We start from the raw sequence: 14,797 nt of genomic DNA, 5'->3' as shown, positions 1-14,797 counted from the left end.
CAGGTTTCACAGACAGCAAAACAAATGTTATGCCATGCTATCTGAAGCATAAAAATATTTTTTTGGCTAGACCTACACTTAAAAAATCAACCTGTTCCAATTTACATACAAATTCAGCTAAAGAACAAACCTACAGAGCCTGGGGACTGCCTGTATATTGTTTAATGTGCTTATGTATTTTAGAGTATCTGGGTCTAAATGTTTTTTTTTTGTTTTTTTTTTCCTTCAGATTCCGTATCAGCAGTGCTATGTATTTGATCCAGTGTTTTCCTCGTTGGAGATTTCTGTGCTTCAAGAATTGGACTTAAAAGTTATTTGCAAAAATGAGGTAAGCTAATAAAGTGCTACTTATTTCATATAAGAAAGAAATGCTGGCAGAGCAGATTAGATTTATTTAAAAACAGAATCACAAGTCAATGATTTGCATGGCAACCAATCAGACAAATTACAGACTAGCTGACATGAGTTACAGCATGTAGTTGCTATTTTCACAATCTAGTTAAATAAACGCCTAGGGGCTGTAAAAGAGAAAGGCAAAGAAATACAGTACATGGATGTCTGGTAGAGAATATAAATGGGATTCTAAACAAAAAATCTGGTTTTATAACTTCCACCACTGGCAAAAGGAAAACCAAAATTTACAGCATGTAGTCTGGAATAAAAAAATATATATACTGTATATGTGTGTATTGACCTCTCAATGGTCTAAAAGGTCTACATGCCAGAAGAGAAATCTTTTGCTACTTTTGCTACTATCATACTGATCTGTAGGCATTAGTAATAAGTTACTGGCTTGAATAAATATACATCCATGCAATTTTTACATTCTTAGATAGTCTTAATTTAATGTTTTGTGTAAGAGTGAGAGCCCCTGTCTCTGTGAAAATTTGTTTAACCACTTGAGCTGAATGACGGCTACAGCGCGGACCTCAATCTCCGGGAGGCTGTCATGGGACGTCCTCCCCTGTGCATGCGCACTGCGCGCACCCTGCAGGGCGCGTGGTGTGCGCACTGTGATCACCGAGTCACGGAGACTCGGATGATCACAGATCCGAGTAAGGGGCCGGAACCCTTACCATGTGATCAGCTGTCAGCCAATGACAGCTGATAACATGATGTAAACAAAAGTCAGCGTGAGGAGGAAAAATAAGCCGATCACCGGCTTATGTCAAAGGGACATCGGTCCCGAAGAGGAAGGAGGCACAGGTGCCTCATCTGTGCCTACAAGTGCCACCAGTCATTGCCACCTGCCAGTGCCCACAGTGCTCAGCAGTGCCACCCATCAATGCCCACAAGTGCCACCTATCAATGCCCACAAGTTCCACCTATCAATGCCCACCAGTGGTGCCAATCAGTGCCACCTAGCAGTGCTGCCATCAATCAGTGCCCAATCAGTGCCCAACACTGCCACCCATCAGTGCCCATTACCGCCACCCATCAGTGCCCATCACCGCCACCCATCAGTGCCCATCACTGTCACCTATCGGTGCCCATCAGTGCCACCTTATCAGCGTACATCAACGAAGGAGAAAAATTACCTGTTTGCAAAATTTTATAACAAAATATAAAAAAAATATAATTTTTTTTTTTTAAATTCTGTATTTTTCAATTTTTTCAACAAAAACTAAAAACCACAGAGGTGATCAAATACCATCAAAAGAAAGCTCTATTTGTGGGGAAAAAAATGTTAAAAATTTCATTTGGGTACCGTGTTGTATGACCGCGCAATTGTCATTCAAAGTGCGACAGCGCTAAAAGCTGAAAATTGGTCTGGACAGGAGGGGGGTTTAAGTGCCCAGTAAGCAAGTGGTTAAAATGGACACAGGACTCTCAAAGAGTCAGTTTCATAAGTTCCAGCAGAAGCTTTGTGAGCTGAGAAAATGATGTTTTACATTTTCTCTGGATTTGGTAAGTCTGGATTGGGGCTGGAGACTTGAAGACTCCAAATTGGGTGGGATAGAGTCTTCAGTCTTGTGTCCAGGTTTTCCAGAAATTCTGCAGGTTGTGTGTGTGTCCAGGTGCACACATTCATTAAAGGCAGATCTGAGCATAGCCCAGAGAGGTAGAGTAGTGGTTGCAGTTACTGCAGCCAGGAGAGAAGTGTGATCCTGTTTAGGAACTGAGGCAATATCCTTGAGACGGCACTCCATGTGGGAGAGGTTCCAGGTCAGTGGACGGCAAGAGTTGGGCCAGCTGAGACAACAGGGAGAGACAGTCCAAGGGACCAGAGGAAACCATGAGTCTCAGAGGGGTGACAAAGCCTGGAGTTTCAGGAGAACCCCTTCCTAGAGGTCAGGAGTGGGCCTGTGCAGCATGGTACTACAACCAAGGCCGAGTGAGCCTTAAGAGCCAGGTAGCTTGGCATTTTTCATTTATTGTGTTTCTGCTGGAGAGAAACCCCTTTGGGGGCAATCCATGTGTGTATGAACTTTCATTTTGTTATCTTTAATAAAAGTGGGCTACCACGCCCTAAAACTGAAGTTCCTGCTGGCTGTGTACTCACTGAAAACGCATCTACCACTGAGATAGGCATCACCCATATTACATTTGCAATACCTTATTTCTTTATCTGCGGATTCCTAAAGCCCCCTGTGCTCAACCTATGGCCAGAGGGCCACGTGCGACCCTTTGGTGCTTGCCTTTTAGCCCTTTGCAGACCCCCCAGTAGTGGGTGCTGGAGCATTGATTTGCAAATGGACTTTAACGACAATGATCTTTAGCCATTACACGTTACATGTCCTCAGTCTCCTGAATCAGGTTTCCATTCTACATCTCCTGAATCATGTCTCCATTCTCTGACCATCTCTTGTAATATGTCTACAGTCTCTGTAATCTCCTATAGAATTATATAGGCAGTAACATGTTATTGAGCTTGTTTAATAAGATCGTGAACAATACAGAAAGTGCAGTTACTCAAAGCCAATAATATAAATTAAATTGTGCTTTTCATATGGGCTGCTGTGTTTTGCACATTGTCACTGTTATTTTTCAAATTTTGCTTTATGCACTGACATACCTTCTGAGACCCAGTCTATCTGGACAGTATGGTCACCTGCTTACTTGGCACCGTCCATAAGCAGCTCAACTCTTCAAGAAGTTGAATCCAATGGAATTTTATTTTAGATAACTGCAGTACACAGGATGTTTTTTCTAGCGTTTTGAAGTGCAAGAAGACAATAGCAAAGACGAATGCCCCGTACACACGAGCGGAATTTCCGTTGGAAAAATCTTGGATGGTTTTTCCGACGGAATTCCGCTCAACTTGGCTTGCATACACACGGTCACACAAAAGTTCTGCTTTCGACTGTCAAGAATGCGGTGATGTACAACACTACGACGAGCTGAGAAAATGAAGTTCAATGCTTCAGAGCATGCGTCGAATTGTTTCCGAGCATGCGTGGTTTTTTGCGCGTCAGAATTGCATACAGGCGAACGGAATTTCCGTCAAGAACTTTTTCCATCGGAAAAATAGAGAACCAGCTCTCAATATTTTGCTGGCAGAAATTCAGACAGAAAAAGTTGGATGGAGCTTACACACGGTCGGAATATCCGACCAAAAGTTCCCATCACACTTTTTTTGACGGAAATTCTGACCATGTGTATGCAGCATAAGCCCTGTGTCTGCAAATAACTAACACTCACTGAGGGAACATGGAAGGAATAGAGAAGGTTTAGTTAAGATTGAACTAACTATCACTAAACAGGAAGAGAGGACAGGAGTAGAAACCAAATCACATAGTAAACAATTTGTAGTGGCTTTAAACCCCTACTAGATTTCAGCATACCACAGAGCAATAGTATCCTGATGCAGTTCAATACAACACAGAAAATAAAAGTGGAAAAAACAGTCCTGGCTTTTTATTCTGTTTTACTGAACAAACACCCGAGTTCCATTGTGAATTTTACAGTTATTTACTAATGCTTTGTAAACCTACAGTGCCTTGAAAAAGTATTCATACCCCTTGAAATTTTCCACATTTTATCACGTTATAACCAAAAACATAAATGTATTATATTGGGATTTTATGTCATAGACCAACACAAAGTGGCACATAATTGTGAAGTGGAAGGAAAATGCTAAATGGTTTTTAAACTTTTTTACAAATAAATATGTGAAAAGTGTGGCGTGCATTTGTATTCAGCACCCCGAGTCAAAAATTGGTAGAACCACCTTTCACTGCAATTACAGCTGTAAGTCTTTTTGGGGATGTCTCTCCCAGCTTTGCACATCTAGAAGAGTGACATTTTTGTCCATTCTTCTTTGCAAAATAGCTCAAGCTCCATCAGATTGGATGGAGAGTGTCTGTGAACAGCAATTTTCAAGTCTTGAAACAGATTCTCAATTGGATTTAGGTCTGGACTTTGACTGGGTCATTCTAAAGCCCATACACGCTATTAGATTTTCTGCAGATGTTTGTCTTCAGATTTACCAAAACCATGTAATGCAAGGGCCTGCCTGATTCCATACAAATTGAAACTCTCAAGGTTTGACCTCCTGTTATATGGTTTTGGTAAATCTGAAGGCAAAAATCTGCCGAAAATATAATGGTGTGTATGGGGTCTAACACATGAATATGCTTTGATCTAAACCATTCCATTGTAGCTCTGGCTGTATGTTTAGGGTCGTTGTCCTGCTGGAAGGTGACCCTCTGCCTCAGTCTCTAGTCTTTTGCAGACTCTAATGCCCCGTACACACGGTCGGATTTTCCGATGGAAAATGTCCGATCGGAGCGTGTTGTCGGAAATTCCGACCGTGTGTGGGCTCCATCGGACATTTTCCATCGGATTTTCCGACACAAAGTTGGAGAGCAGGAGATAAAATTTTCCGACAACAAAATCCGTTGTCAGAAATTCCGATCGTGTGTACACAAATCCGACGGACAAAGTACCACGCATGCTCAGAATAAATAAAGAGATGAAAGCTATTGGCCACTGCCCCGTTTATAGTCCCGACGTACGTGTTTTACGTCACCGCGTTCAGAACGATCGGATTTTCCGACAACTTTGTGTGACCGTGTGTATGCAAGACAAGTTTGAGCCAACATCCGTCGGAAAAAATCCATGGATTTTGTTGTCGGAATGTCCGAACAAAGTCCGACCGTGTGTACGCCCTATAACAGGTTTTCTTCTAAGATTGCCCTGTATTTGGCTCCTTCCATCTTCCCATCAACTCTGACCAGCTTCCCTGTCCCTGCTGAAGAAATACATCCCCACAACATGATGCTGCCACCACCATGTTTCACAATGGGGATGGTGTGTTCAGTGTGATGTGCAGTGTTAGTTTTCCGCCACACATAGCTTTTGCTTTTAGGCCAAAAAGTTCAATTTTGGTCTCATCTGACCAGAGCACTTTCTTCCACATGTTTGCTGTGTCCTCCACATGGCTTCCCAAACTGCAAATAGGACTTCTTATGGCTTTTCTTTTTTTTTTTTTTTCAACAATGGCTTTCTTCTTGCCACTATTCCAAAAAAGGCCAGATTTGTGGAGTGCACGAATAATAGTTGTCCTGTGGACAGATTCTCCCATCTGAGCTGTGGCTCCTCCAGAGTTACCATGGGCCTCTTGACTACTTCTCTGATTAATGCTCTACTTACCCAGCCTGTCAGTTTAGGTGGACGGCCATGTCTTAATAAGTTTGCAGTTGTACCATACTCTTTCCATTTTTGGATGATTGATTAAACAGTGCTCCATGAGTTGTTCAAAGCTTTTGATATTTTTTTTTTATAACCTAACGCTGCTTTAAACTTTCCACAACTGTATCCCTGAGCTGTCTGGTGTGCTTCTTGGCCTTCATGATGCTGTTTGTTGACTACGGTTCTCTAACAAACCTCTGAGGGCTTCACAGAACAGCTGCATTTATACTGAGATTAAATTACACACAGGTGGACTCTATTTACTAATTAGATTACTTCTGAAGGCAATTGGTTCCACTAGATTTTAGTCAAAGGTATCAGAGTAAAGGGGGCTGAATACAAATGCACACCACACTTTCAGATATTTTGTTTTTTTTATTTGAAAACCATTTATCATTTTCCTTCCACTTCACAATTATGTGTCACTTTGTGTTGGTTTATGACATTAAATCCCAATAAAATACATTTATATTTTTGGTTGTAACATGACAAAACGTGAACATTTTCAAGGGGTATGAATACTTTTTCAAGGCACTGCATATAGCGTTACCAAGAGATGCTACATAAGGTTCTCTTATCATTCTAGGAAGGAAAGCGTGGTGTGCAGAAACCCACAGTGTTCTACATGCTACATTGTGGCAAGGCTCTTTACAATAACTTGCTGTGGAGGAACTGGTCATTGGAAGCTTTGTCACAAATAATTATCATTGGCAACAGTTTCAGAGGGATTGAAGAACGGTAAGCTGTATACCCCTGATGACATGGCTTTAAAGACCTTTGTGATTTGAGATTTGACAGTGTTTAGATCGAGACAGCTGAATACCCAGAACGTATCACCTCTGTCTAGTGAGCTGCCCTACAAACAGTGCCAAAGCAGGAAGGAGCATAATCAAAAAGAGCAGCTCTGGTAGTTCTCAGTACAGGGAATTAAGTGAGAAATGATGTCCCTGATTCTAGCCGTAGCCTCCCCTGCTGTATGATTTTGTCAGATTTTTGCGTATCAAAGCGGTATAATTATTTTGCATAGAAATTTGGCGTTTTATACTGTAGGTCTGTAATTCTTAGCAATAACACACTTAAATCTGTCCAAACAAGAGTCTAGTAGATATCCCGGGTATGATAAAGTTTGAAACATAAATTCATAAATTATAATATAATAAATATAAATTATAAAAAAGAATAATATAATAATAATAATAATAAAATGAATTTCCCCACGATTCACTATCACTCAATTCTGCAAGTGTTCTAATTTATTATCGCTGTTTTCTAGCTGGTGTAAAACCACTTTTGACGTAAAGAGACACTTTTTGGTTGCCATGGACAATCTCCAGTTTCCAGGCAGAAAGAACAGTATATATCATATAAAACTGCATGCAGGGCATAGGACAAAGCACTGGGGACAAAAGGGATGTGAAATAATTTCATACAGTAATGTAATCTGTAAGATTACAGTGTACTGTATGTGTTATGAATTTTCAAATTTTTGAATTTGCCGCCAGGCTCCGCCCCCGTGCGTCGCAACGCTCGCAGGGAACGGAGCCCAGCACACAGAGGCATCGAGCGGAGGACACAGCGGGGAGACATCGCAGGATCCTGGGGACAAGGTAAGTATACCACTCCAGGATCCTGAGATGTAATCCCGACTGTGGCTCAGGGTTACTGCTAATGGTACTGAAATTTAACCCCGAGCCACACTCAGGATTACCGTCAGGGAGGTTAAAGCAGTATTTAACCCAAAACCAAAAATGTGATATTTTGCATGAATAACTAAAGCTGATCATTTTATTTATTTTTTTATTATTTTTTTTTGTGTGTGTGTTTAATCTTTGTATTGGTTTTAAAGCTGATCATTTTAATCACTCCTGGCACTGTTAAGTGGTTTGTCTCATCCATGTAAACTGGTAACTTTTGCCAGAAAGTTTGTGCTGTGAAAAACAACAGACTTACTGGCTGGATGACCAGATGAAAATAGAAGTAAGTAAGTCTAAAAAAGGAAACTAATACAGCCACCACATCTAAGAATTGGTAAGCTGAAATATAACAAATGTTTGATTTTGGGTTTAATACTGTTTTATTGTGAACCTGTGCCCATATCATGCACTGTAATGCCGCGTACACACGATCGCACATTCCGACAACAAAATCCATGTTTTGTTTTTTTTCTGACGGATGTTGGTTCAAACTTGTCTTGCATACACACGGTCACACAAATCTTGTTGGAAATTCCAATCCCCAAGAACGCGGTGACGTACAACACGTACGACGAGCCGAGAAAAATGAAGTTCAATAGCCAGTGCGGCTCTTCTGCTTGATTCTGAGCATGCATGGAACTTTGTGCGTCGGAATTGTGTACACACGATGGGAATTTACAACAACGGATTTTGTTGTCAGAAAATTTGAGATTCAGATCTCAATTTGTGTTTGTCGGAAATTTCGACGGATAATGTCCGATGGAGCCTACACACGGTCGGAATTTCTGACAAGCAGCTCCCATCGAACATTTCCCGTCAGAAAATACGACCGTTTGTATGCGGCATAAGTATTGATATATACAGAACAAGCAGTAAAAGCACATTTAAACAGGTCCTCATTTATTTATGTATCTAGGTGCATTGTGAATGAATTCATTTTCAAAATTTCACAATACATTGTTTTTTTGACTCCTGAAAAAGAACACCTTCACATTAAAAACACATGTAGTGACCAGGGATGGCCCTTTATGCTTGCTAGGAATGTGTAAATAGTTTATTGTCCATAGTGTGGGCACAGATGCATGTTAAAAGAGAAGTATGGGTGGAGAAGGTGGATGCAGCATCAGATTGATGTTGCAGATGTCCCCTGGCATCTCTGCACTGAGAACTGAGCCAACCAACACCGCAGATTGCTCAGTTCTCTCACCCCCCCAGTGGAGAGCTGCTGACTGTCAATCAGCAGCTCTCTTGCTCTGCTCCTCCACGCTCATTGGAGCGCTGAGCTGTGGAGGGGCGGTGAGCGGCCGTCTCAGCATCTTAGCGGCTCACTGAAAGACTGAGGCTGCCATCAGTCAAGGCAGCTGGCGGATCTGGACTTCGAAGTCGGGATGACGCGCTGCCTCGACTGATTGCAGTGACGTCAGTGGAGAGCGGACTTCAGACTGCTCTCCGCTGAAAACGGGGTCACAGGAGTGCAAAACAAATTGCACTCCTGTGACCCTTCGAGAAGCCTAGTCTAAAAAGCTCAGGCTGAACTTCTCCTTTAAGCTGACAATAAATTGTATCCCCGTCGTCACCTAACCAATAAAACCTATAAAGAAAAAAAAAATCTCCTGGTCCCTCTTGTCTAACCCTTACTGTTACCCTAACCTTAAAACATATCTGAACCCAAAAACAAAAATGTAATATATTGCATCTTTCCAGTTTTTGGATGTGGTGGCTGCATTCGTTTTCTTTTATTCAGGCAATTCACTAAATTGTAACCTATAAGACTAAATTAACACAAAAAGGATTTATCAGACATCAGAACTATTGGGACTTTTCTGTGTCAGCATCTATGAGCAAAGAAACACTGATGCACACATATGTATGTGTTAGCTACAAAACAGACTAAGGGCTCGTTCGCATGTGAGGTTGGGGGTGGTAAAATCCTGCAGTTGAGCTCCACTTTTTACTGCCCCCCAACTGCTACCCCTTTTAGTTACAGAGGCAACAGCCGAGAGTGTACATATGCCATGGCCGTGATGTTTTGCAGCATTAGCAGGAATTATACTCCCTATTGCTTCCAGCTGGCATAGCTTCCACCTAATGCAAACTATTCTATTGAATAGGGTCGCCCTCCAACCACATGCAATGCACACAGTTGTGGGTTTCTACTGCAGGGTTCAGGGAGTTAAAGCAGGTGGGGAGGAAATTATACAGTGTTTCTTCACTGCCTGTCAAATGCTCTCTGAAGATAAACATCTCAGAGATAAAAAAACATGAACGAGCCCTAAAAAAAATATTACCGTAATTCCACTTTTGATATTCTAGACTTTAGCTTATAGGTTGTTTCCTTCGTATGCTCTGTATAATGTTGTAGAATACTTACATTTGTAAAATATTTTATTTTTTAGATTGCTATCCAGAGTTTTGCAAAGAGACTATACTTACATCTTTAAGGTAGGATTTTTTTAATTTAAGGTTTTTGTTTGCAACAGATGATTTACCCCCCCCCAGGGCTGTCCAACCTTTTGACCTTCCTGGGCCACATTGGAAGAAGAGGAATTATCTTAGGCCACACATAAAATACACTAACTATAAGGACAGCTAATGAGTAGTGTTGGGCCGAACACCCCCCCCCCCCCCCCCCATTTTGAAGGCTTATATGCAATTTATTGGCCTTAAAAACGGTGGGGGCCTGGGTACTGCCCTGGGGGACATGTATCAATGCATAACATGTTTTTTTTTAAAGATGCTTAAAGTGAAACAATACAAATTAAAATTTTCTTAAAATATAGTGCGGGGGGGGTCCCCTTAGTCTGCCTGTAAAGTGGCCCATCTGTACCGCGTATAGAACCTGCTGCAGCAAAACTGACATTTATAAAGAAAAAAAAATGACATTTAAATTTCCGGCAATACAATACTATTGCTAGCAATAAGGAAAATGTAAAAAAATGCATGGGGGTGCATGCAACCTGGCAGGCTAGGAAAGAGGGGGATGAGCGACCCCCCCCTTTTCTGGCCTGCCAGGCTGCATGCTTGGATAAGGGTCTCACCGTTTAATTAATTTTTTTACATTTTTTTTTATGGCTGGCAATGTATTTTTTTCATCTGTCAGCGGGGAAGCCCGTTGACAGCTGATGTCTCATCCATTGTTAAGGATGTCGCGGCCAGACCTGCTCCTTAACAACCAGCTATTCACTGTGCCCTGATTGAGCAAAGTTTTGCTTAGAGTGCAGCATGCAGTGCATTGTGGGGCGTTCGGCGGGTGAGCATCCCACAAATTCAGGTGTTCACCGAACGGGCAAACAGGCGATGTTCAGGCCAAACTTTTGCCCGGCTTAAACTTTTCGCCCAACTCTACTAATGAGCAGAAAAAGTCGGGCAGATTACAAGTTAACTGATTAGATAATGTACCTATCTGAGTGATAAAACGTCTTTTTTTTTAAATATAAAAGTAAGAGAGGGTAACATAAAACTAATGTGATATACGGTTTTTGGTAAATTAAAACATCAATATCTGGTTCCATGGATGGAGTAGCAATTCTCAATGAATTCTCAAGGTGTTCATCAGATATTTTGATTGTAATGTTGCCCTTTGTGTGCTTCATCCTTGACAATATAGTTGCTCACAAATATAGATGCTGCTGAAAACTGATGACATGAATAAGGTGTGATTGTGAACAGTGGGGTATTTTTCTTTGGGAAGATAAAACTTCTAAAAGTCCAGTAAAGAGCCCTATGCACCCATTAAGCCTTAAGCCGCTCCCAATAATAATAATATATGTAGGAATCAACCAACCACCGCTGTCGAGGGCTCAGCCAGCCATTTAGCCCAAACTTTGTTGTACTTTTTGGGGCAACCCCTATGAGTATATGTATCTTTGTAAAAAAAAAATCAACATTTTTAAGTAAGTTACGATTCATAGCGGTCTTGGGCCACAATAAAAATACTTTCCTTTATGGATATGACTTTGGCTGCTATGACATCTTAACATATATAAGGGATATTACCTTTTCAGTACGTTTATATAATTGGTAATCTCCTCCTGAAAAAGCTAGCTGCCTGACTGATTCCAGTACTTTCTGAGTCACTGACGTCCAATGTAGATCGGGAAAGTTAAAAAAAAAAAAAGTACTTATCCCCATACTGGTTCCAGTCAGTGCTTCAAATAATTTAACCCAAAGGATCAAAATGATAGCCAGGTGAAAAGCATATTCCATAGGAGAGGTCTGCAGAGGTAGCACTTGTGTATTTGTCATGACAGGTGTACTTATAGGGCATTAAGTGCTCCAGTTTTTGGAAATATAATTCTCTCTTCTCTTGGTGCAACATATCCAAAGAATAGAAAGTACTGAGCAGACTGAAAATCTCTGTATGAAGTAGGGGGGAAACTTGTAACACAAAAACATGGACTGTGGAAGGGCTCAGTGAAGGGCTTTCAGCATGACAAAATTAGGCACTTGGGTAGCAGAAGGAATATTTTGACATAAAGAACCCCTAAACCATGTAACCAAATTGCTTGTATAATGTTCTTCTTTAAAGCAGTAGTAGACTGCAGTTGGTGAAAAAAAAAAAATTCCCTGCAAGGCAATGTCATAATGTGCTAGTATGCATTGCATACTAGCACATTAAGAGAAACTTACCTTAAAACGAAGCCCTCCAGCACCGCACTGTCACCACTGAGAGGGCTTCCATCTTCCCCGGTCTTCTTTTCAGGTTTGTGGCCTCCGGCTACATGAGTGGCTGGGGGCGTGATGATGCATGCATGGGAGCCAAGGCAAGGGCTCTGAAGGTCCGGCACTGTATGCCAGACCTTCAGGCTGGGATCACACCAGTGGGAATTGGATGCGGAGAATTACGCATCCAATTCGTATGTCAGGAGATTGTGACCGGCTCTCTATGGAGCCGGTTCACACATACCTAGAGTGGCTCCGGTGCGAATTGCACAGAAGTTCTTTGCGTCTTTTGGTCTGTCTCAGGCCCGAATTCAGACAAAAATTCGGACTGAAATCGGACCTGAAACAGTGAATGAAGCTACACTGAACCCCCTACCGCTCCATTACTCAGTGTGAACCCAGCCTCAGAACGCATGTGCCATTGATCATCGGCTGCATACACTCTATCTCCTAAACAGTGCAAGTTTAGGAGATATTCACAATACCTAAAGGTAAGCCTTATTATAGGCTTACCTGTAGGTATAAGTGGTGTAACAGAGTTTACTACCACCTTAAGGCTGAACTCCAAGCATATATAAAAGACATAAATTAATGCAGTGATGCATAATTTTTTAATACAAGAAATGTAAGCACCTTTGTTTTAATTAGTATAAGCATCTTACGGTCCCTATAGAATACAGCTCATATTTAGAGAAGTGTCACAAGCACTAACATGGAGCATGCTGATAGGAAGAGAGAGCAGAGTTTGAGAGATAAGCTCATCAGACGGCTGCTTTCACTTTCACTGTCCAGTCACAGGCTAAGTAAGTGTTACTTAACTGCAGCAGAGAAAAATCAGGTCAACTGCAGTGCCAGACAGGGCTGTGCTGTGTGGCAGAGCTGTGTAAATCTCAGAACTGGAAAACATTTAAATTCAAATCATTTCCCTTTTAAACAGCTCTTACAAATGTATTTAGTGGTGCCTGGATTTCAGCTTTAAGTAACAGGTACTATGATGCTACGATGGCCTAGAATTTTTATTTCAAAAAGGGAAGATCAGCATATTTGTAAGTTAAAACTGTTTGCAGATTTGGGATATTTTATTAATCCCAAGGGAAGTTATTTTGTTAAAGTTTTAAATGATTATGGAAAATGCTAAGATGGTAGTACCTGGTGCTGTATATGTGTTTAGATAAAACCAAAGTGTACTATAATTTCTCATCCTTTATTTCACTACAGAGTTTACAAGCCGTAGAAGAAACACTGTTTCCAGAGTGCCCGAAGTACAGCGATATCTTTAATGACACATCCATACATAGCTTTCCTCTTACCAAACTAGAAACCTTTCCTAAAGATCTATGGCAGCTTCTGGAGGAACCTCAGTATGAAGAGTGTGGTGACCTGGAGATCATCCGAAGTCTTACAATATAGTACTGAAAGTACTCTGTCATCCAACCAGGGCGGCTCATAAAGTTGCACATCTTCGGTAATATGACGACTTTGCTAAGTGCCCTGTAGTTCTACAGACTGGAAATACATGGAGGACTACACAGAATTGTGTTGGTTTCCTGTCAGGTATGGGCAAATAAACTAGGACTGTGCTCGGCTGAAGCCAAACAGATAACAGATATTCATACAAATTATGTAGGGGCGTAACATAGGTGTCTGTGTTCCTGATGAACTGGACAAATTTCAGTCCATGTATGGTCAGCTTTAAAGTGGAACTAAACTTAATGTGTAAAAAAACTGCATGCAGGCAGCTTTCTTGCAGAAAAGACATGCAATAAACACTTGCCTGTCTGCTTCCGGCACCCGGATGTAGCCTGGGGAGAAGATGACAGTGGCTGGCGAGAGATGTAATCACTGCATCTCTATAAGGTGGAGGTATTTTGGGGAATGTAATTCTTAAGCTAGCCATACAAGGCTCGGGTGGCCCTGTTGACACCAACAAGCTAATTTATCAGCTGTACAGTGACTGCATCCTGTCAGACATGACTGTTCAGGTATTCAGACTGTTTGACGTAGATGGAGGAATTTATTGAATTTAAAATTATTGAATTTATTCCTCTGAGTCAGCCTGCAGGCTGCAAAAAAGAAATCTACGCGTGTATGGCTGCTGGCCTTATCTTCGAAATGTGTCCTCTTGTTGACAGCAGCTATGCAGGGATTTAGGTTTTACCTTCTAAACAGCACTAGAAAAATGAAACATGCCATTTAATTTTATACTGTGAGCAACAACTCCACCTCACTTCGCTCCAGTCTTCAGTGCCAGAGTAGGCACCAGCCTATGGGCCCCATGCTGATTAAAGGCCCTGTGACAACGATTCAAAATAAATAGATTTGACCTTGAAAGAAAATTACAATGAAGCTTGAAAGCATAAATCAACTCAGAAAACTTTACATTAAAGACTTTATAGAGAAATTACTGTAATAATGTAACCCAATAACAACTTAAAGTACATAAACTATAGACATCTGGTTCACAGTTTGTGTCATCTTCTTTCAGCTGCCAGTTTGCAAAATTAAATAGGTGCAACCTACGTACGCGTAATGTATGGTAGTGATGGTCAGCTCCATACAATATCTCACAAAAGTGAGTAGACCTCTCACATTTTTGTAAATATTTTATTATTTCTTTTCATGTGACATCACTGAAGAAATGACACTTTGTTACAATGTAAAGTAGTGAGTGTACAGCTTGTATGACAGTGTAAATTTGCTGTCCCCCCCAAAAAACTCAACACACAGCCATTAATGTCTAAACCGCTGGCAACAAAAGTGAGCACACCCCTAAGTGAAAATGTCCAAATTGGGCCCAAAGTGTCAAT

General features: G+C 41.2%; 1 protein-coding gene across 2 annotated transcripts in view; it reads left to right on the top strand.

Annotated features, from left to right (window-relative positions):
• SRRD (SRR1 domain containing) overlaps positions 1-14,454 on the top strand; it is a 32,974-nt gene extending 18,520 nt beyond the window's left edge. For both annotated transcript variants that reach the window (XM_073629368.1, XM_073629369.1), the window contains 4 exons: positions 230-328; positions 6,221-6,372; positions 9,725-9,770; positions 13,209-14,454. In XM_073629368.1, the coding sequence (XP_073485469.1) occupies positions 230-328; positions 6,221-6,372; positions 9,725-9,770; positions 13,209-13,400 (489 nt within the window). In that variant the 3' untranslated portion in view covers positions 13,401-14,454. The remainder of the gene's footprint in view (positions 1-229; positions 329-6,220; positions 6,373-9,724; positions 9,771-13,208) is intronic.
• Positions 14,455-14,797: the final 343 nt, after the last annotated feature.

The sequence above is a fragment of the Aquarana catesbeiana genome, linkage group LG01, assembly GCF_042186555.1.
Source record: "Aquarana catesbeiana isolate 2022-GZ linkage group LG01, ASM4218655v1, whole genome shotgun sequence".
In the NCBI taxonomy this organism is placed as follows: Eukaryota; Metazoa; Chordata; class Amphibia; order Anura; family Ranidae; genus Aquarana; species Aquarana catesbeiana.
This window is presented reverse-complemented; position numbering and strand designations above follow the sequence as displayed.